The sequence below is a fragment of the Prionailurus viverrinus genome, chromosome A1 (assembly GCF_022837055.1).
Source record: "Prionailurus viverrinus isolate Anna chromosome A1, UM_Priviv_1.0, whole genome shotgun sequence".
Taxonomy (NCBI): Eukaryota; Metazoa; Chordata; class Mammalia; order Carnivora; family Felidae; genus Prionailurus; species Prionailurus viverrinus.
In genome coordinates, this window is record NC_062561.1 from 101,845,986 (window position 1) to 101,869,227 (window position 23,242).

The following is a 23,242-nucleotide window of genomic DNA, read 5'->3' on the forward strand; positions in this document are numbered from 1 at the left end:
AGTATGTGCTTAATGAAGAGGCACTGAGTGAGATAGGAATTTGTGACATTAGTGCTTTCTTTTCCCCTTCAAGTCAAGTAATTTGGAGTCCAGAAAAACGAATGTTGACAATGGTGATGTAAAGGAATTTTTAGAAGCATGTGTAATGGTGCTTCTTGGAAAGGCTCACGAAACTGATCTTCTGACACTCTTCCTGTTCTCCCAGTAAACGTCCCCTCCACGGTCATGGAGGCCATGTGCAGACAAGACGCCCTGCAGCCTTTCAGCAAGAGCAGCAAACTGCCCCCGGCCGCCCAGCAGCGTTCTGTGGTTTTCCCACAGACACCGTGCAGCAGGAACTTCTCTCTCCTGGATAAGTCTGGGCCCATGGAGTCAGGATTTAACCAAATCAACGTGAAAAACCAGCGAGTCCTGGCCAGCCCGACCTCCACGAGCCAGCTCCACTCGGAGTTCAGTGACTGGCACCTTTGGAAGTGCGGGCAGTGCTTTAAGACTTTCACACAGCGGATCCTCTTGCAGATGCACGTGTGCACGCAGAACCCCGACAGGTAACCCCGACTCCTGGCTGCTCCCCTCGTGTTTGCTCAGTGAGACCCACTGCCTGCCTTCCGCCAGGCCCCAGGCGCCTCCCGCAGCCGCCCACGACGGGAGGTGTGTGCGCGCGTTAGGAAGGTCAGAGATGAGTGGCGGGGCTGCTGATGGACTTTTTACTGTGTAGCCGGGCTACGGGAACGACAGAGGTCGCAGGGAGGGACCTTGCTCTCACTTTCCAGACAGTTCTGTCCGGGTCTAAAGGGGAACAAAGCAGACGGCGCATGTATGAATATCGTAGATGGAAAAATGAGGTCAGGAGCATTAGAATCCTCTCTGTCTTCCTAAGATAATATAGTTGGCTGCCTTGCTTGCTGTCACAGGCATTTCAGGGTTCACCTCCAGTGTGCCGTGGGTATGAACTTAATTAAGTACTAAGAGGTAATGAATTGGAATTTTTTGCTTAGTACTATTTTTCTTCAGAGCGTGCAAACCCATAAATCCTGCAAAGCTGTCAAAAGGAAATACCTACTCTGCTAGTGATGTGGAGGAAAACAGATGCCACTTATTCAATAAACTAATATCCACACAGAAGAAAAATGTTGACCAGATACCTCAGAGTCAAAGTTGGTTTGAAAGTTTGTCAATAAAGAATTTTATGGCCATGAACTGAGGATGAAATTTAGCTGAACAAGTGAATTAAAATTTCAGGTGCTTTGACGAGTGGCACAGTAGATATAATGGAACTATTATTTATGAATCAAAACTCGTTTATTCGACAGTCTTGAGAGCCGGGAGCGCAAAAGACAAAAATCAAAATAATTCAATAAGAAAGGACCGTGCTTTCTCTCCCTTTCACATCCTGTGAAGATGTGATTAAACCCCAAATATCTGAGAATAGCCTGGAAAAGGCACTTTGAATATGAAATGAAATAAAACATGGAAAATGATTTTTTGGAAGGAAGATACGCGGTTGGAAGCACGTCTTCTGAATTATTTTCTTCGTTTGGCCACTGATTAACCTTAAGCCCCTCTGTTCTCTTTGCCTTATGTTACACCCCTAGCTGTCCCCTCCCAGCTGAGCGGCATATGACAGCGTACTGGTGAACCTGGCAGGGACGCAGAGGGTGGAGATGTGCTGGGAAGGGGGTGGATGTGTTCTAAAATAATAATAAGAACCCCTTTTAGTATATATATGCACATTTACATGTGTCTTCTTTATTTGTGCTTTTCTAGAAACCCCTTGCCAAGCATCAAGCATTGCTGTAATTAATTAATGTTGAAATGATTGCGTTAGTGTTGTTAAGGTAGCTGGGCCTTTCCAGTCTTTCACTTTCCAGGGAGAGATCCTGGTGAAACTGTCATCAGACCTCTGCACGTGTTAGTGCTTTGGGCTTTAGAAGTGACCACAAAAGTTGTGCAAGTGTTTTCCTCACTCAGGAAGGGTTTCCTTTGAAATTTCTCTGTTTTGCAAGTACGCATGTAGCTTCGAGATGCTTCTCTTCCAAGTTTGCAATGCATTTTAGGAGTTTTGAAGCCTAAAAGAGGCGTTAACTTGTGTTACTAGGAACTTGTGTTCAGATGTATGGATTCGTTAGTGGCACAGATACGTTGTTATCATAATAACTAAATGTGCAAGGTAAGATGAAATGATCGTTGAAAGTTTCTGGGTCCTGAAACGCCAGGCTTAGCTTTGAGTATGATTTGATTTCATGCTGAATATCACATAAAGCAATAAGAATATGTTACAGTAAATGGATACTGAAACAGACTATTTTGTCCGACCCCAGTTACACTAGGAAAACCATATGCATATTATGGTTTAAGTCCCTGTGAAGTCTGTCCCATCAAATAATACTGTCATGATTTGTAAAACATCTATGTAAGCTGTCAGAAAAACACCTGATAAATTCAGAAAACTTAGATACACCAAATACATGTGCAGGAGGGGTTGTTGGGTGAGCGCTGATTTAAAGTTAATTGAGAGTTACTGGCAGAAATCCACACGGCTTGAGTTTTCCATTCTGTGCTAGACATGGCTGGGCTTCTTTGACTCAGATGCCCAGGTGTGGTGTGGCCAGGCCTTCCCAGATGATGCACAGTGATGGGTGCTTGGTATCCAGGTACATAGCCAGGGTGGGATCAGATGACTCAAGCAGCGGGTACTTCTCTCTTCCCTGTCTTTGCTCTCTGTTCAGACATAGTCACCATCATTCACGAATAAGTTGAATTTAAGAATTAGGACTTCAAAAAAATTAGGCCCTTCATAGGCAAAGTAATCAAGTTCGTGGTTTCTTAGTAACGATGAGGCAGTGCTTAAATTACTCCATCGTATCCGAATTGATTATGGGAGATACAGGCAAAATTGGGGAAGATACCCACTCGCTTTGATGCACTTGTTTTAGGCACCTGATTTGCTTTTTGCCTATAGTACTGGAATAGCTCTTTTCAGTTCTAGAATCTAGAATGCGGACTTTGCACCAGCAAGTTTGGAAGTCGAAGATACTCTCTATAATTCTTAACCACATGAGTGAATTGCCAAGAAAGAGGAAGAACTCACTTTCAGTATCACATTTGTGTATGACGGTTGCGAAATTTGGAGCTTTTTCTCTTATTTTCCATGACTTATTTTCAGACTTACAGCTGCTGAGTGTACATATTTTCTTCAGTTATTGACTCCATAAATCAGTTGGCTTTCCATCTTTGGCAGTTGGTGGCCATTCAGCCGTATACAGTGATAAAGCTTGGAACCTGCCGGTCAGACACCATTTCCCCTCTCTTTGAAAAACGCACATGCTTTTATTTTGATAGGAAAATTGTGCTAGAAAACCAGGGGCAAAAAAGACATCGAAGACAAAGTCAGAAGGTAAACAGGTTAGAGTTTCAAACACGTCCAAATTTGAAACAGGCCCCAGAATCCGAGGTCCAAAAGATTTTTCACTCAACGGACTGAATATTTGGCCATGAAACCCAACCCATCTGAACCTTCATCAAAAGAGACTTTGTGTGTCTATATCCGTGAGCTTTTCCATGGAAGAGACCATCAAAAAGTCTCTGCCTTGATATAAAGGAAAAAGATCCGGGGACGCTTAGAGTTGCCAGATCGCCCTTTTTCATGACCACGCTGTTTACACTAAATGCAGAAATAAATTCCATTTGCCCTAGCCAGGTAAGAACTAGCACTCAAGATCAAAACACATCCGTGGGGGTCCTGGGGCCACGGAAGTGTTATTTCTCGATTCCGTTCTGTTAATACTTTGCAAACAGACTCCCAATTCTTGTCTTCCTTTTTCCCAGGCTACTAACTTTTTCTTTGCCCTGAGTGGATTCAAAAGGAAGAAGCTGTTGGCATCTACACGCCCCAAGGGTTTATTTAGGAACTTCATAAACACTAGGGGTTTTGCATTAGCTTATGACCTAGGCCAGGGCAGCTGAAATCCCTTTTGCTTGAACCAGGAGTTAGAAATCCCTTTTCTCTTCTGTTTTTCTGCTGCAGAAACCCTCAACAGTCCCACTGGGGGGGCTCCAGAAAGGAGTAAGCAAAGCCTTCAATCTCAGTGGATTATTTTTTGATGAACCTGTCATCTTTTTTTGTCTGCAGAAAGTGTCTTTCTAATGCTTATCTTTATGTTGCCTCCTTTTTCTTTTCTCCTTGGGTTTTTTTGGGGTTTTTTTTTTTTTTTGGTTTTTTTCCGTGGCACGTTTGCCTTTTAGCCTCCCAGGTGTACCATCAGCTGCTCACATTTGTGTCGTTTTGAGTATCATTGTTTGTAACTGGATGTGGTGGTACCAGAGGGGAAAGTAACCCTAGAAGGTGCTCTTTGGTGGGAGGAGCCTGGAGATGATCCATCACCGTGATCGTTTGTTTTCAGTGTGCCCATGTTCTTGTGTTCCACTGTCCCCCTGCCCCCAAATGCGAAGCTTCTGTTCTTTTTAGGGTTTTGTGTTCTCCAGGTCCTTTTGGCTCTGTACTTTCACCGCTTTCCTGCAATCTTTTTCTTCTTACATACAGCTGCATTTGCTTCTCACTCCGCATGGCCAGCAGTGACCTAAGTAGCACTCCCTTTGAAGTTCTGGAAGATGTACACGTGGGCAGACGGAGGTGGGGCAAGGAGAGAACGTGGCCCCAGCTGAGCGAGTTTTGTCCTGGAGGCTTTCATGCCATGAAAGAAAAAAATCAAAGGATTAATATTTTAAACCAAACCACACTTAATTTTGTTAAGTGCTTCATCCTTTTTCTTTGTGTACACAAAACCGATTACAGACCCCAAGTAAATGAATTGCACATTTTACTGGGGTAATCTTTGGTGTAGTTGCTGCCAGTTACAGAGAATGCCAGGGGATGTACAAAATTTGTCTTTTTGCTTGCTTTCTGTTTAAATGTGTACCAGCATCGATAGATGCTAACTAACTTGACCCAGGCTTTGTCTGGCTTTTAGTTACTTTTTTTGTTGTTAATATTTGTTTATTTTGGGGAGAGCACAGTAGGGGAGGGGAGGAAGGAGGATTGGAAGGAGACTCTGTGCTGACAGGGTGACAGCAGCAAGCCTGATGTGGGGCTCAGACTCTAGAACTGGGAGATCATGACCTGAGCTGAAGTCACATGGTCAACTCCTGAGCCACCCAGGTGCCCCTGGTTTTTAGTTAGTTTGTCACTGCGTATGGGGCACCATACTCTGGTTTTTCAGGAGGCTTTGATATTTCTACGTTGAAACTCATGAGACTATTTAAGTTTGAAGTAATCAAAATGGGGTAAAATAGTGTGTCTAGTTCTCAGTCACCCTAATCACATTTCAGGAGCTGAACAGCTCCAGGTGGCTCATGGCTCCCATGTTGGACAGTGTAGATAACATTTCCACGATCGGACAACAGTGCTAGATGTCTCCAGTAGTTAAAATAAAAAAAAAAAAAAAAAATCCATAAGCTTCTTCTGGTTGTGAAATGTCATCACTTTGTGAGGAATGCTTGTTGCGTATATTTTCATAATAACGAAATGGTGTCTGTGTATGATGATGTGGGGGGAGCTTTCTTAGAAAGTATATTCACATTTAGCTGTTGAGTCACCTAAGATCCTGGGAAGAGGGGAGCTAAATGCGGTGCTTGATGATGTCAGTCCTTCCATGCTCCTGCCAGTAGGACACATCGTAGGGAGAAAGAACTTTGGAGTTGAAATCGATTGGATTTGCAGGTTTAGGACAGGAAGCCTAACCTTTTGGCCGCACCTTGACACGTTTACGAGAATGTTAGTTATCAGAATAAAAAGCAGAGTAACGGCAATGAACCCTGTGCCCTGAGGCACAGGATCACTTCCGTTGTAAACTGTGAGCCTTAATTCCTCTGGCCAGTTGTTCCAAAGAAGATTCCATAGCGGTGGTCATGTTTTCGAAGGCCTGCCCTTGGACTTGGAGATTTCATTCCGTTTTGAATGTATGCCTACATCCTTAGGTGAAACCCTTTGATGCAGTCAATGTTAAAATCACTTTTGAATCTTTTCCTTTCATTCATACTTTTTTTGTGGGAAATAGTGAAAATCCAGGAAAAGAAGGAATCTTGTCTACTTGCTATGTAACTCCCAGACTTTCTGAAGGCTAACTTCCTGTAAATTTCTAGGCTGAGAGAGGCAATCTGTTATTATAGTGGCAAGTCGAGTTCACATTCTAGTTCTGAACTCTACATAAAGTCAGCTTCTGCAGAGGTGACTGTAAGCGTGGGGTATAAAATCTTACTCTTCAGGATATCTAAGAACGAAGGGATATTGCTTTGTTTCTTGAGATCAGTTCAAGTAAGGTTTGGTTCTCCATCTTGGTCCTGGGTTTTCTTGTTGCCCTGACTTCTCAACTGTTTACCAAATAAGATTAAATGGGTCGTATTCTAATTAGTATGTATACTCACAAAACCATGGAAGGCTGTCCGTGCAGGGAACTGGCTGGTGCACACAATACAAGATGGAGGTCATGTTGTTGATGCTACGTCTTGGGGGGCTGTGTCTTGGGACAGATTCTCAGGCTGCACATGTTGGTTGATTGTCTGGAAGCAGGACCAGAGCATGATGGGAGGCTAGAGAGCAGGTAAATCACTACGTCCCTCTTAGCGGAGAGACGAGGAAACCATGAGGAAGTGGACTTCCCAAAGTCGTGCAGACCCTTCCATGAAGTCAGGCTAAATTCCACGAAGTTTTTAAAGTTGTGCCTTAGGTCACTGGACACCTAGCAAATGCCTCTCAGGCCATAGTATTGGGCAAAATGGATGTTAGAATTCTCTTTGTCTTTCCTTGGTATTACCTTGATAATAGACTTCAGGATAAGCCTCCCCATGGTCATTTCCGCTCTTTGGTGTGTAAATCTTCGCGACTGTGACTATTAACATAAAAAGGATGGATTGACTCCTGACTATGGGAAATAAATCACCCCAACTTTTGACAGCAGAGTTAGAAAAAAAAAGAAAAGAAAAGATTAATTGGCTTTATTTAGTGGCTTATTGTTTATTGTGATAGCTATTAAAAATAGATAACCAGAGGCTAATAACTGTTAATGGTCCCTTCACTATTAGAAAAATCAATTGTCAGTGGATATAGCATATATTAATAAATTATTTTGTTTATAATCTTCAATAGTGTAAAAAGTTCACTCCTGAGAGAATGATTTCTTGAGGAACACTTTAAGGTTAACGGTTACTATAAAGAACAGACTTGGCAGGCAGATGTTTGCATTTACATATCATGTTAATGGCTTTCAAAGCAATATTTAATAATTGTAATAAAGTGCACGTGCAATTTATCAAGATTGATAAACTCCTTTACCAAGGACGCTTATATGTATTTTTTGAAACTTGTTTGAGAGCAGTTAAATAGATTTCTAAATGTAAGTAATTAAAATTGTATAGTATTGAGTTATTGACCAATCCTGGACTATTAATCAAGCTAAAAAATTCTACAATCAGTGCTCAGCGTGCTGAAGCCTGGTAAAATAATAGTATTTGTGTTCAGTGAGGCAAGTAGCCACAATTAAGCACTTCACTTGACAAATGAGAGGGTACACTTTATTTTGCACTTAATTGAATTGTTTTACATGCTCGCTCGCCATTGTCTCCTCGTCCTTCGTCTTGGTTTCTGGTCTTTGGAGCCTACGCATTTGTGAAAGCTAGAGCAATTAAATCTGCTTTTGCCATTGGCTTTCTAAATGCAGCCAGAAACGTCTGGGCCACAAAGCAGGGCTTCGTGAGTGCTGTTAATATCGCTCATGACAGATTATTAATTTTCCTCACAAAAATTTTGATAAATTAGAGTTCCATCAAAGAAGGATGAGAACTAGTTGTGTGAGTGGGGAGAACTCCCCAGGGTTTCTATCACTCACCGGCCTCTGCTTAAGTAAGCAGCAGAACTCTGGTAGAGCAGACAGAAGTCTAATGTCTTTTATGAAAACCCCAAATCGATTTACTTCTCGTGAACTGGAAAGAATGTTCTCTGATAATCTCGCTAATTATCAGGTATTTGTCACAACTTCCTTCCATTGGCTTTCCCATCACCGTCCTCCCTCTGCAGACACAGGGACATCCCGTCATTTCTGTGCTGCTCTAAATCGTTGCTTGCCACGGATTAAACTGGAGAGCTAAAGTTTAAGAAGATGACCCACAATGGATAAATATTAGTGTATGTGTGTGGGGTGTGTGGGTGTAAAGAGTAAGTACCAGTCAGGACTTTTGTCACAGACAAATTGGGGTGCACACCGGTGTTGACACACTATCAAATGTCTACGTTGTAGACCCCAAGGCAGTTGCCTATTTATTGAAACACACAAGAAACTTGCCCACTTCTCTGCATATTTACCTCAGAATAAAGTCCTAACACCCTGCGGTGACCTTGGCATCGAGAGTTTATTTCCCCTGAGGACAGTTGGTCCTCAGTTTTCTGAACCGACAGAGATAGTAACAGCTGCTTTCCCTGCCCCTGAGGATTATTGTAAAGATTAAACTACGTAATTGTCCGTAAAGCACTTTGAAAAGTTAAAAGTGTCACAGAATCATGAGAGACAATTCCGTATCTTCTCTGGTAACGTTCCTGCTTAATCACGCCCGTACTGTCCGTGCTCCCCAGAGCGCCCTAATAGTTGCCTCGGGTGGGGATAAAAACAAGAAAGCGAGGGTTCTTGAAACGGGATGGTTGATACCCGCAAGGAATATTCGTTTGGGAATACTGATGTGTCTCAGAAGCTCCGTGAATTGTGTTCCCAGGGCCACAGGTGCGGTCTTGGGGACCCAGCCGCCAAAGCCTTGGGTGCGGTTTTAAAAACAGAGAAAATGTCAGTGGAAAGTTAAGGCCCTTGCCTCGTGACGCTGATTTTTGCCGACTTGACACAGACAGTGATGACCAGGCAGTCTCTTTATTTGTTTCAGACCTTACCAGTGTGGTCACTGCTCGCAGTCCTTTTCACAACCATCAGAGCTGAGGAACCACGTGGTCACTCACTCCAGTGACCGGCCCTTCAAGTGCGGCTACTGCGGTCGTGCCTTCGCCGGGGCCACCACCCTCAACAACCACATCCGAACCCACACTGGAGAAAAGCCCTTCAAGTGAGTAGAGCCTGACCCTTCACCCCCCCCTTTCCTCCTAGCCTTTTCCAAGAGCCAGCAGACCAGCTGGCACGGTGCCGCTCAGCTCAGCCAGCGGGTGGAGAAGGTTTTGGAAGGTGAGCATCCAGGCTCCGAGAGGACTTCCTTGTTTGGTGGTTGGCATTAAAAGAACGATGTCCGGAAGCCTATACCCTGATCCTGGCTCAAGCTGTGCGGCCATGGACACAAGATGATCTTTTCTGGGTCTGCTCTCTCATCAGTAAAATAAGGGAGAAGGAGTAGGTCATTTTAAGATTCTAGTTCCTAGGGGAGCCTGGGTGGCTCAGTGGGTTGAGCGTCCGACTTCATCTCAGGCCATGATCACGCGGTTCGTGGGTTTGAGCCCTGCGCCTGGCTCTGTGCTGACAGCCCAGAGCCTGGAGCCTTTTCAGATTCTGTGTCTTTCTCTCTCTCTGCCCCTCCCCCGCTCACACTCTGTCTCTCTTTCTCTCAAAAATAAACATTAAAAAAAAAAGAGATTCTAGTTCCTGAGGGTCTGTGCTTCTAGAATTTAAGCGGAGAGCCCCTACAGTGTCCCCTTTTGGCCACCAGCAAGTTTATGACCGTGGGTGAGGTGACCCCAGTTGAGGACATTTAAATAGTGATCTCTTGGGGAACTTGAACGTTTTAGGATTCTGGTGAACTATTTCCTCCTCTTCCCCATCTGTTAAAGTGGTTTGACTCCGTGACAGTGGCCAACCTGTGGCCTTTCCAGTGTGTTCTTTGGATCTTAGAATTACGATATTGGTGAAACAAAACAAAACAGAACCACATACTGGGCATGTCTGAATTCTTGAGGATTCAGGCAATGTGGGAAGAGGTGAGAATGAATTCCGAGGGCTTTGGCAAGGTAAGAGCATCTGAGTGAAAGACTGTTTCTAGATACGGCACAGTCATGAAAACAGTGGACATCTGAATCATGCGAGGTGACCTGTTGGTTCACTCACTCGTTCAGTCGTTCATTTATCCATGTATGTATTCATTCATTCAGCACATACCTACTGAATTTCTTCTTTTGTACTAGGCACCCACCTAGTCGCGGAAGATACAAAGGTGAATGCATCTCCACTTCCCGATCTTTGAAGACCACATAATTTATGGGGGAAGCCCAGTTCATAAACAAGTATGATAACATAGGGTAAAGACTGCAAAAGTGAAGGGCAGGAAAATAATATATATATTATATATATTATATATATATATATTCTGTGCCATAGGATAGCACAGAAATGGAGGAGTCAATCCTGTCTGGGAGAGATGATGTTGAAGATACGTCTTGTAGGATGAATAGTTTTCCAGATAGACAAAGGAAAGAGGTATTTCTGGCAGCCCAAGTAGGTAGAAAGGCTTGGGAGTGTGGACTAGCACATTGGACTTGGTCTGGTCAGTTGTCTCTAAGCAACTTCTCCTGTCTTTGTGATGAACTCTGCTGTTCATCCCTCTCTGTCTCTACTCATTTGCCGTACTGGCTTTCGGTGGTTAAGAAGGAGGATTAAAAGGACTTAGACGTACAGCCTATTCATTTTCTTTAGGACAAGTTCAAGCCAGAAGGGAAATAATTGAGGCAATAAGAGATGAATCTTGCTCAATCTCAGCCAAGGAGTCTTGTAGGCTCTCATTACCCATAATTTTCCATTTGGACCTATTGGCATGGGATGTCATTGCCATGGTGCTCAAGCCGAGGGTGAACTTGTCTCAGGGTGGCACAGTCCTGCTGGCCCGGGTCCTGCCTGCCTTGGTGTCTGCCATCGGAGGGAGGACTCATCAAAGATGGTCGTCTTTGCTTACCTCCCATGAATTAGTTACCTTTATTCATCATCCTTAACTCATTTTCATCCTGGTTTAATTTATGATATATATTGGTAGTAAAAATAGTTTTAATTGTTGTCTGTGTACATAGGTGTAGCTTGTTGACTGTGCAAAAGCATCTGGCTAAGGGGGATAGGAAGAGATCTGAAGTCAAGCCTGCATTGCCCTGGCCAAGCTGGACCCTCTAGGGCTGTGATCGCCCAAATGGACCTCTTTTCTTCTAATATCCCCTCAGGGCCGGTGGTTAGCACAGGTTCTAGAGTTTGGTGTACTCTTTCCTTGCCCTCAGTCCTGACCCCTCAGAGGGTTAGCACGTTCTGGCTTCATCACTGCCCTGGATGTGGAAGATGACGGCAGCACATTTCCAGGGCCTTCGAGCAAGAGAGCTTTGCAAAAGGAAAGACGTAGGATTGACGATCCTTCTGGCCCCTTACATTAGAGAGGGCAGCCGGACAGACACGGTGCCAGGAATCAGATTGATTTTTATCTTGTTGCTGTGTAAATAGATTTTAGTAATTAATTGAAGAGGTTTCAGGGTCAAAATGCGAAATAGATTTCTATTAATGTTAAGGTGTTACTTATGTGTAACCTCGTTGACTCCAACTCAATTTTTTTTTCTCTAACTTCCTGTTTTTGTCATGTTTCCAATAGCGTTGCCATTTTAACTTACTTTGAATTCATCAGGTTAATATTTGAGGGGCTTTAATAATTGTATCATTTACCTTTCCAAAAGTGTGTTTTTGTGACCATCACGTAATTTCATCTGGAAAACGAATTAAGAAAAGCATGAGAATTGGTTGGATTAGATTCTGTGTGTGTGTTTTAGTTCATTCTGCCTTTACTCTTATTGGGATGATGGCTACATGCTATATGTATGGTTGGGTAGTTTTGTTTTTTTTTTTGGTGTGTGTGTGTGTGTGTGTGTGTGTGTGTGTGTGTGTGTGTGTTTTTAGTTTATCAAATATATATTCCCAGGGGAGAACTGAGTGTATGCTGTTTTTAATAGTGCAAGACTTAAACATCTTCTAGGAAATGGAAAACTAAATCCTTCAGTGTGTACAATCAGATCGTTCTGGATTGAACTATCCCAAGGGAGTTTTGGGAAGCTTCTCACCATTGCCCACAGATATCCATCCCACGGACATTTGTAAATATTATGAAGATACTCTTTTACAAGCTCATAAAACAAACATTCAAAAAAACCTTTGTTGCAGATTAGTCAATAAAAACGGATTTCACCTCAACAGTTAATTTTACTACTTCACCTAATGGGTATTGGCTTAAACAACGTTACAAAGAAGGAAAAGAACCTCGTAAAGCTGCAGAATCCTCAACTGTATGCCTTGAGCAACTTGCACCTAGATGCCTCCAGTGGCTCAGTCTCCAAATTGTCCCACCCGCCCAGGGCCCCGGAGGCTTTCACAGAATTTTCAGGAGCCTGCCATGACAGGGGAGAGCCCTTTCCAAGTTCTGAAATCTGCTGGGATGTGGGTTTAGGCAGATCAAGATTATTGCTGTCCAAAGAAGGCTGGAGAAGATATGGCGTTAAGAGATCAGAGTCTCAGTGTAGGATTTGCCTTGAAATCTGATTGGCTGAGAGCCCACTGAAATACTCCACCCCTCAAGCTGCAGGTAGATCGTGGGCCTGTTGGCAGCCAACTTGGGTATCTACGTAGAACTTCTAAAGTAAAAGAGCCCATAGGAAAAAAATACCTATCAAAGGAGCATGATGAAGGTCTTGGCTTTCAGTTTGTACGGTGACACTGGAAGTCATGGACAGTAAGGAGCAAAAGCAAGGCATCATTTCATTTAACAGCATTTGCCAAGCTCTTTAGTGAAAAGAGGAAAGAAGGAAGGAAGTGAATTGGCATCTAAAACTACTTTATAGTAAGGACTCCTTTTTCCTTCTCTATTACTAAACATTAACCATAATCTCTGAAGATTTTAGGGGGGCAGGGCTGCTTAGCTCTGCCTGGAGGACCCCATGTGAACTGCTTGATGCCCAGCTTTGGAGTCTGGGAAGACCAAAACTTCCCACAGGAAAGGTTCTTCTGTTCATGTCTGTTAGAAGCAGGGGAAAAATACTCATCCGTACGTTTTTGCCTCAAGGAAAGACAGATTGGCTCAGTATATACATTAAAAAAAAAAAGGATATTCCAAATATCATCTAATATTTTAACAAGATTCATGCAGCAGAGCAAATAAAAAGAGCACATCAGTAAATATGCATTGAGCACATCGTATGTACAAGCCCTGTGCAGTTCGGTCCAATCCAACAAGCGTTTGGTGACAGTCTGTAGAGGCACGAAAGAGAGCTTCTTGGAGCTTCCATTCTGTGTAACAGAACTTGACCTCATTTTGGCCTCTGTCACTGTCAGGTGGTCATGGTTAGGTTCCCTGTACCTGTAATCCAGTCACCTATCAGATTAAGTAAAGAATGATTTCCGATCTAAAAGGAAATCAAATATAACTAAGATACCCATATTCATAGAAAATTGGGGGTTTCTCTGTGCTGGAATATTTGGATGACTTTCCACATCATCGTTCCCGCAGTGTTCCTTTCGTGGCTGTGACATCAGCATAGTGAGGAAGACGTGTGGGCAAGAGCATTTCTTTGCTCCCAGCTCATTACCCCCATCGTGCTTTGCTACTTTTTCTGCTGCGCTCGATGAAGTCCAGGGTTAGAGGTACCCGGTCTCCCATCTGTGATATAGCTCAGGGTTAATTACATGCCAACACGGATGAAGTCTGGCTTTGACTTGCCAGAACCCAGGTATTTACATGGAGTCCTTCTGATGAGTTTCATTAAACTATGAAAATAACTTGTGAATGGATTTTTTCTAAAATTAAAGGTGATGAATGTAAAATGGAGGCTCATTCCTTATTTAAAAGATTATTTCTGTATCCGATTGTCTTCATTTCCTCATTTGGTAAGGAACCAACCCACACCGATGCACATATCTGCATGTATTTTCATTCACACTTGGAGCAGATGGCAGTAGAGATGATTTATTTTATTTTATTTTGTTTTATTTTACTTTATTTTGTTTTACTTATATTTTATTTTATTTTATTTTATTTTATTTTATTTTATTTTATTTTATTTTATTTTATTTCATTTTACTTTATTTTCTTTTAGAGAGAGAGTATGTGCAAGCTGGGAAGGGGGGCGGGGAGAGAGAGAGAATCTCAAGCAGGCTTCATGCTTAGCACAGAGCCTGACTTAGGGCTCAATCTCACAACCCTGGCATCATGACCTAAGCCGAAATCAAGAGTCAGATGCTCAACCGACTAAGGCACCCAGGTGCCCCAAGATGATTTCTCAGTGAGGATCTTGGGAGTCCTATAGACAGACTTAGATTTTCTTTTACAACAAGTTATTTCGAGAGAGTAAGTATCTAGGAGGCCAGTTAGGCACACGCTTGAGAGTAATGTAATTCTCCTCTTAATGTTTCCGTCCAGCCTGGATAGTTAATTATTACGTTTAGATGTACACTTGTGCCTTATATGAAGCACTAACCTTCTCACTTGTGAATTCTTTATCTTCTCATATACAAGGTTAGAGGTGCAGAAGTGTGACCCAGGTACACGGTCTTTCCTTGTAATTTTCAAACAGTTGGCTTTGAAATGGATTCTGAAGCTTCAGAATTTTTTTTTTTAAAAAGGAATATAATAATTTGAAAGTTGGTCAGCCGTGAAAGGTAGTATATTCTGACACGCTGATCCAGTAACTGATCGGTTCTCTAATAAACGATCAGCAATGCGATAACATGTCACCAGCCCTTCGGGAGCCCCGCAGAGAGGATGAGCTAACCGTGGACGCTAATGAATACACCAAAAATCATTAGCTGATCAATACTTCTGAGTTATTTTCATTGAGCTGATAGGTCTGATACATTAAAGCTGACATTATACATTTGTCAAGATCACAGTGCAGTTTTTAACAGTGGAACGGGCTGCTAAAAATATTCCCCGGAAGACAATCAAAGAAACACAACTTCTTCACTCTGACACGTTCAGATGGAACGGGAGCCCTGAAAAATCCAAGCGTGATGGTCAAGTCCCAGGCTCCCAGCGTTAAAAAATATACAAGAATCCCCAAAGTGGATGGATATGTTTTATTTATTTATTTATTTATTTATTTATTTATTTATTTATTTATTTATTTATGGTAATTATCTCTGTGGCTAGTTACTTTGTATATAACGTACTAATAAAAAGAAGAGAGGACTGTCCCCCAGATAATGGGGCACATGGCATATGATGGAGCAGTGAGGGCTTTGTCTTGAGAGCTTTGCCACAATCCAGTCATGCAGGGACCTGAGACCAGTGACTGCATTAGTTAAGAGAGGGACAGCAGTCAGGGTGCCTGGGTGGCTCAGTCAGTTGAGCGTCCCACTTCTGCCAAGGTCATGATCTCATGGTTCGTGGGTTCAAGCCCGACTTCAGGCTCTGTGCTGACAGCTCAGCGCCTGGAGCCTGCTTGGGATTCTGTGCCGCCCTCTCTCTCTGCCCCTCCCCCGCTCACACTGTCCCTCTGTCTCTCTCAAAAATAAGCATTAAAGAATTTAGAAAGAGAAGGAGGGACGACTGTTTGCAGATCTTCTGAACAGCCTTTCCTTCAAATGATTGAGAAGAAGACACTGAGGGGATGGCTGTGGTAGCCGCTGTGCCCTAATGGGTGCTCGGCCAGTGCTCCAGGCAGCCCGTGCATGCAGAGTGGTGACAGGAAATCACTGTCTATGCCCAGCTTGCTGCTAGAGTTTGCGTGTGTGTATAGTCATAGACCCCAGCCAGGAATAGCAACCACCACAGAGAAACTAGAGACCACCATTGGAGAGGTGTGTGTGTGTGTGTGTGTGTGTGTGTGTGTGTGTGTGTGTGTGTGTGTGTGTGTGTGAGAGAGAGAGAGAGAGAGAGAGAGAGAGAGAGAGAGGTTTATATAGATTGAGTGGCCATCAAGGTAGTCAGTGTGTTGCATAGGAGGTGGGTTGAGCTCAGGGTCTCTAGGTTACAATCTACTTTTAAAACTATTTTGTTTTATTTTTTAACATTAAAGCCAGGAGATACTCTTGGAGCAGGATGCCACTTTGCTCCTCATCAGACACACTGACTCCTCACTATGACCCACAGTTACCTTCTTTCTATTGTACCTTCTAGAGGGCCAAGCCTCTTGAGCCACACAAACACAAGTCGATCCTGAATTTTTCTGTCTCCCATCCCACCCGCAAACCTTCTTCTCGCCCTGAGTTTGCTCGCACTGTGATACTTCTGCACAGAAACAACCACCCACACCCACCCCCTGCGGTCGCCGTGGACTAATGTAGTGCTTCCTCCGCACCCCATGTTCGGAGGTGACACGGGATCTTTGGCCGCTACGCCGAGGGGAGTAGAATCCCCGATTTTAAATTAGCAGCAGGTGAAATTCTATTTGTCATCAATTTCTCTTTGGGGTTACGGAGCAGAAAACTGCAGACAAGCTGCTGCTTTGATGGCTCACTCCTAAAAATCTCTTTTTGTTCTTTATCTATTTGAACTGACAGTGATCAGAGCTGCAGCAGGACAGGGCTCTCTGGAGAAATCACCTTCCCCCTGCCTATTGACAGATCCCTCTGTTCTGCATCAGACGGGCTTTGTCCCGTCCCGGGCATCCAGGCCTTGGAAGGAGCCACCAATTAAACCTCTTGAGCCGGTAAAATCTGAAGCCACTTTGGAGTGTCTGTTCTCATTAGGCAGGATGAGAGGAAGCCCATCACCCTGCAGGCCCCCGCTCCCCGGTCTCAATTTTCTCTCTTGCCTCCACCAGGTGCGAGAGGTGTGAACGGAGCTTCACGCAGGCCACGCAGCTGAGCCGGCACCAGCGGATGCCCAATGAGTGCAAGCCAATAACTGAGAGCCCAGAATCAATTGAAGTGGATTAACTGATTGACTGGTTGGAATTAAACTGCAAGCAAAGTCATGATTAAATGTCATGGACACTTAAGCAAAACCAAAGATTTCCTCTGAGCAACTTTCAATCAGTCCCAGAAAACCAAAAGCAGTAATAAAATAAGTAAGATGTTAAAGAGATATTGATCCTGGCGTGGAAGTCAGACCAGGAAAGAGATTATTTATTTATGACTAGGGATGAGACTTGTTTCAGTGGACCACAACCTGGGACGGTTCACGTTTCCAGTCCTCCCATGTATTTGCTTTGTTTCTAAAAAGCTTTTTTAAACTGTAATTTAATACCAAAGGGAGGAATCGTGTGGGTTCTTCGGCTCACACTTGTGACTAAGAATGCACAGGGACTTCTTTCTCGTTGCACCTTTTTTTTTTTTTTAGTAGCATGATTCAAGGGGACCCACATTGTACAGCCCTCCTTCCTGCCGTTGGGGTTTGCGTGGCCCGATTTGGCCACCCCAGCAGGACCGCACAACCAGAAGCCAGAGCCTCCGCTAACTCATTGCCACCGTCAGCCCCACGGGTGGCCCGTGTCTGTGTTTTCCACGCTTGTTTCCAAGGCCCTTTTTACGCCACTCCTTCCGTCCATCCGTCCACCCGGCAGCCTGACCTTGAGGCAGAGGAGCCTTGAAAAAGAAGAAAACGGTTCGGTTTCAAGATTGAAGGGGGAAAAAAAAAGTGGGGAACTTACTTTGTCTTGTCAAGATCTCAGAAACATTTAAAATGTACAGAGCTTCATAATACAGTATATCGTTCCGAAGCAGCTAGTGGAGAAGATTTTGTTTTCAATAACATTTTAGCTTAAAAAAAAAAAAACCACAAAAACAAAAAATAAAGTTCTTCGGTACGAAGCCGAAACATAAGGTATTAGGCTTCCAGGAATTTTTTTCATTGTGTCTATGAAAGTGTTGAATACATGAGCAGAAAGGGTGCCCGGCCCCATTGTCGGCGCTCTCTGAGGTAGTTTTGTCTTCTTCCCTCCAGTAGAGGAAGCCCGGGAGACCCCTTTCCTCACTCCTGAGTGTCAGGGGAGCGTTGCTGCAAAAATAAGGGAAAATAGCCCAGACCAGGAAGCAGTGAGTGGAGGAACCGGGGACAGGGTTGTGATTAGAACAGACCGCACAAGAACAGCTCTTTTTATCAGTTGGAATTACCTGTTCATCTCCTCTGGCCCTTGATAATACTCTTCTCTCATCGGTAATCTGTTGGAAGAGCAAAGATGGTGTACATAATTTCACCCCCTCCTTGATTGAGCACAAGGGAAGTGAGTGAACTTGAGCTAGCCTTTTGGCAGTTCGACAGTGGTGCCTGGTCACATTGGGTCCACATCCTGCAAAACGATCCACTATCAGGAAGAGCGGGTGGCCACTGTACTCGTGTCTGTGAGCTCCCAGCCTCGTGGTGGAGCCCAAGTCTACCTTGTAGGTGTCTTGATCGCGTGGTAGCAGGACACAGCCTTTTGAGGAACTCTTTGTCTCTTAGCCCTCCCCCGGTCTTCCCTTAACAAAAACACGAGACACGGAACTGGCTGCCGGAAGGCAAGGGTACCCCTGTGTGGTGCACCTGATTCTGTCCTCATGGATTTGCTTCTCAGAAAATCTTCCTTTACTTTTAACTTTGCCTCCCCGCCCCTTAGCACCCAACTGCCACATTTAAAATGGGTGTGGAACAGGGCCTCATTGTGTTTGTAATTTATCTATATATACATGGTTAAAAAACCAAACTGAATCGACTAAATTTGAAGATCTGATTGGCTTTATTAAAGGATTCATGAACTGGACTGTGTCCCATCTGGCGAGCAGAGAGATGCTTCCAGGATTTGGACTAAGTAGGAGGTTTTTATAGGAAGAAAGGAGGGGGAGGAAGTTATCAGCAAAAGAAAAGGAAGGGTTCTTGCAGGTCGCGACATCTTTTTTTTAGTGGGAAGGGAACTGGCAGGATTTTTATCATGCAGGTTACTTCGCTGGTCAGGAAATTTCAGATTGACTCCTAAAAGGTCACATTCGTGGGTTAGGTTGAAACTGTAGTTAAATAGTGGTTGACTCTTGTGTGGATGCAAATGACTCCATTTCAGGCTTTTTATTTGTCTTTTTAACAATATATTTATATCTCAAAATAATCTCTAAGGTTGTGGGCTCCAAGGCGGAATTTGAACAGTCCTGATCTCCATTGTCAGATATGACCTAGGATGTTCTCTTGGTTCTTTTTGGCTTTTTGTCGAGCAACTTGTAAGCATCCTGTGCTGCCCTGTAAGTTTTGCGGATGAAAAGTATTCCCTCTGATAGGTAGGAATGTGTTTTGTCTCATAGTTCCTTGTCTTAAATGATGGAGGCATTTGCCAAAACTGCGTGCCATTGGGCACGGTGGAAAGAACATGGAGCCTTAGTAAGCTAAAACCTCTAAGAACATGTCAGATTGGCTGTACAGAGGAGGAAGGTGTTCCATTTATTAAAGATGAAATATTTGGCTGCACACTTTGAACGTGGTGCGAAGGGACTCACCTGTTTGTCCCCAACAATTTTTTTCCCTGAGAAAAATCTCTCTGTCATTTACCGCATTTCACAATGAAACACACGTGTGCTCTACTCAGTTCCCAGGACCTCTGCATGCAAGATGGAGAAAAGTTCACTCCTCCCTTGTCTGCCATGGGAAGGTTCTCTTTTTTTTTTTTTTTAAACATTTATTTATTATGTAGAGTCAGAGCATGATCATGGGAGGGGCAGAGAAAGGAGGAGACACAGATTCCAAACGAGGCTCCAGGCTGTCAGCATAGAGCCCAATGCGGGGCTTGAACTCACAAACTGTGAGATCATGACCTGAGCCCAAGTCGGTCGCTTAACCGACTGAGCCATCCAGGTGCCCCTGCCATTGGAAGTTTCCATAACCGTGGTCTCTGCCGCTCTCAGGGTTTTCCTAGCTGACCCCGAAGTCCCACTTCATATGGCAGCAACCTTTTTAAACCAGAAGATTCTTCTAGCTTTCTGCTCCATTGAAGCCTCTTTTTCTCCTTTATTGGAAAGGGAGACGTTTGGCATGTCTTTTCCACCCAACTTGGTCAGAAAGATTTTCTCTTTAACAAATAGAAAATCGAGGAGGGCCCTAATGTTCACATTGCTGAGCCGTCCTCAGTTTCTAGCGGACTAGCCCAGGCTGTCTGTTCGTAAGACAGGCCTCCACCTGTAAATTGACTTGAAGTCCTGAAGCAGGTCCAGACATTATTTGGGTTATAAATGCTTTTAATTGAGGTATGTGCCACGGAGGGGATTTCTCCCTAATATCTCCCAGCTATTGCTTGAGCGTTTGTACTTAAAAATGATAGATACTCAGGACGCTGCAAATGGGTGGCAGAAACTGCAGTCATAAATTTTGCCAGTTTCCCTTCTTAGCAACTTCCTAATTCATTACAGTGTGAAGAGCATAAAAGCTCGGAATCGCTGGGACAGGGGGAGGCTGTCTCCTTAAGCTTTCCATGATTACCCTCTTCTATCATTGGGGAACACTTTTTATTTCCAGAATAAGATGTACTATCCTCGCACATGCTCATTTATCTAGCTAAGAGCCTAAGCCAAGGGGAAATGCCAGGTGGGGCTGCAAAGGTAACATTTCTAGAAAAATCTCAGTAACTGGAGGTAAAGCCACATGTTTTCCCCAGGAAATGTGCATGATTTTTTTTAAACCTAAGCTTTTGGTTTTGGTGGTCTTTATCTTTCAAAGTGACTTTTTTTTTTTTTTTTTAATTTTTTTTTTCAACGTTTATTTATTTTTGGGACAGAGAGAGACAGAGCACGAACGGGGGAGGGCCAGAGAGAGAGGGAGACACAGAATCGGAAACAGGCTCCAGGCTCTGAGCCATCAGCCCAGAGCCCGACGCGGGGCTCGAACTCACGGACCGTGAGATCGTGACCTGGCTGAAGTCGGACGCCTAACCGACTGCGCCACCCAGGCGCCCCTCAAAGTGACTTTTTAAAAGGGGAAGATAAACTTTTACAGAGTTATTGTGTGGATAAAGCCGTAAAACCAGATTTGTATAGTTTATATAATTTGATTCAGTTAGTAAATATTTACTGAATTTCCATTCAAGTGTAGCCTTTTGGGGGGGAAATTATGTGGATAACTCGACAGAAAACATTATGACACCACTTCTGTCCTCACAGGGCTTACAGTTTATTGTAAAAACTGAAAAACTTCATTCTGATCCAGATGTACAAAGATTTACTACCATTTACCAACTCATCTGTTTTTTCATCAGTTGATTAGTTCCTGGTGTCGTTCGTTTACTCAACAAATATTTAGTGAACTCTTATTTTGAAGTTTAAAAAAATTTTTTTTTAATTTATTTTGAGAGAGAGCATGAGTGTGTGGGGGAGGGACAGAGAACGAGAGAGGGAGAGACAATCCCTACAGGCTCTACACTGTCAGTGCAGATCTCTTCACGGGGCTCGATCCCATGAACCATGAGATTGTGACCTGAGTGGAAGTCAGACACTTAACCATCTGAGCCACCCCGGGTGCCCCAGCGAACTCTTTATTTTGTATAAATGCCCCCTTTTAGGTGTTCGCTCTAAGTGGCCTTATTTAAGTGATTATTGATGAAAGAATACAATTTTCTCGTATTCTCCCTCGTAAGTGGCTGGCTAATAGCATGGGGATTTTAGTCCTTTAGGCTGTTATTTTAGTGAAGTCACAGAGGTTGCTACAGTTGTGAGCCTCAGATGTCAGTGCAACTGGGGACCAGAAGGTAGCATATTTCAAAAGAAATTAAGATGTGCCACTACATTGTCTTTGGCTGACCCACTGGGCTACTTAGCATCCATATCGAGGTACCAGGACTGGAGTCCAGAGTCTTAGGGTTTTTACGGCCCTCTTCTAGGATAAGGGAATAAATACGGGCTGGACGTGCTCAGGCAGGGAACGCGGCATCCCCTGCGTGCGTCTGAGCGGCCTCATTGGTGACAAGCCTTGGCAATGCAGCCCCTGTCCCCACTTTGTGGCTGTGGTGCTCTCAGAGGTGGCGACCCTTAAATGGTACCCAGGTGTCTTAGCACATCAGTATGGACACCCACCTTTGGTTTAAGAAGAGCAGTTGTTTGGTTAAATTTGGTTTTGGACCTCACTATCCATCTTTTCATGCAGCTAATACTGGGTGGTCTTCCTCTTCCATGAAACCACTTTCCCAGGCCTCTGGTCTCTGGTGTATCATTGTGAAATTAATTGGTAGTAACGGGTTGCAAGAGTTGTTCCTGCAAGCAGCTAACATTTCTTTGCATTTCATGGAAGAAATAGCATCATTGCTGTTATTAGCGTGCCCTGCTGTAAAAACTGAAACATAGGTATCTGTTGCGTTGTTTAAAAAAGGAAACGTGATGCATCTAAAAAAGCAGGACATTTCTGGAACAGCCTGAGGTCAGTGGGTCCCTCGGAGGAGGCCCAGGCAGCCTTGTGTTTTAGGAGCGAATCTGTCGTTCTCTAATTGAGGCTACATATGCCTGCAGGAGTCGGGCACATAGCAAACACACTTTCTGAAAACTTCGCTTCTCTTTTCCTTCTTCAATGTGCATTTAATTTTATCTCCCATAACCTTTTCCAGTTCCTGACATCAAATCCTAAAAGATCCTGAGAGATGTGCTGCTTTGAGTGATAATAGCACGTTCCAGAAATGTCATTCATTTGTCGGGAGCCTTTCAAGGCAACGAGGTTCGGAGACGTTTTATGAAGCGACTGGATGTTTGGGTACTTATCCAGCCAAGAGTGTGAGGTTTCCCTATCACTAACACCTATCTGGACTACTACCAAATAACAACGTAGAGTCCCGGGAAGAGCCACATTTCAGACTTTCTCAAGATTCGATTCTCCAAATCCAACGATCAGCTGTCAGGAACAACTGGCCAGGGAGAACCAAACTGAGAAGGATATTGCTTTCCTTGTGGAAGGCTTGTGTCAGACGTTTAGCCTGTAATTCATGGTCGTGTTTAACAATGCCAGTATTTATTTAGTTTCTTCTTAAGTAACACGTGTCAGATAGTTCATCGGATCAATAGGAAAAATGACAAGAAACAAAAATATGTCAGAAAACAGAGCACAGACATAAAACTATTGAATTACCTTCCCTCTGTATTGAGAGGCAACCGTTGTGCTTAGAAAACAGTCTGTTGACTAAGTTTTAATACGAAAATAAAATGAACGGGTCGCCTGGGTGGCTCACTCAGTTAAGCAGCTGACTTTGGCTAAGACCACGATCTCACAGATTATGAGTTTGAGCCCTACATTGGGCTCTCTGCTGTCAGTGCCAAGCCACTTTGGATCCTCTGTCTCCCTCTCTCTGTCCTTTCCCTTCTCTATCTCTCTCCCAAAA

At 43.8% G+C, this 23,242-nt stretch overlaps 1 protein-coding gene across 2 annotated transcripts in view; it reads left to right on the plus strand.

Annotated features, from left to right (window-relative positions):
* The window catches only part of PRDM6 (PR/SET domain 6), a 118,066-nt gene that overhangs the window by 89,061 nt on the left and 5,763 nt on the right, over positions 1 to 23,242 (plus strand). The window contains exons 6-8 of one of the 2 annotated variants that reach the window (XR_007155586.1): positions 206 to 548; positions 8,923 to 9,099; positions 16,754 to 17,635. Coding sequence is in view for 1 of the 2 variants with exons in the window: in XM_047874853.1 (XP_047730809.1) it covers positions 206 to 548; positions 8,923 to 9,099; positions 16,754 to 16,868 (635 nt within the window). In the remaining variant the exon portion in view is untranslated. Of the gene's footprint in view, positions 1 to 205; positions 549 to 8,922; positions 9,100 to 16,753; positions 18,217 to 23,242 lie in introns of those variants that run through there. The other variant, XM_047874853.1, reaches the window with a different exon arrangement.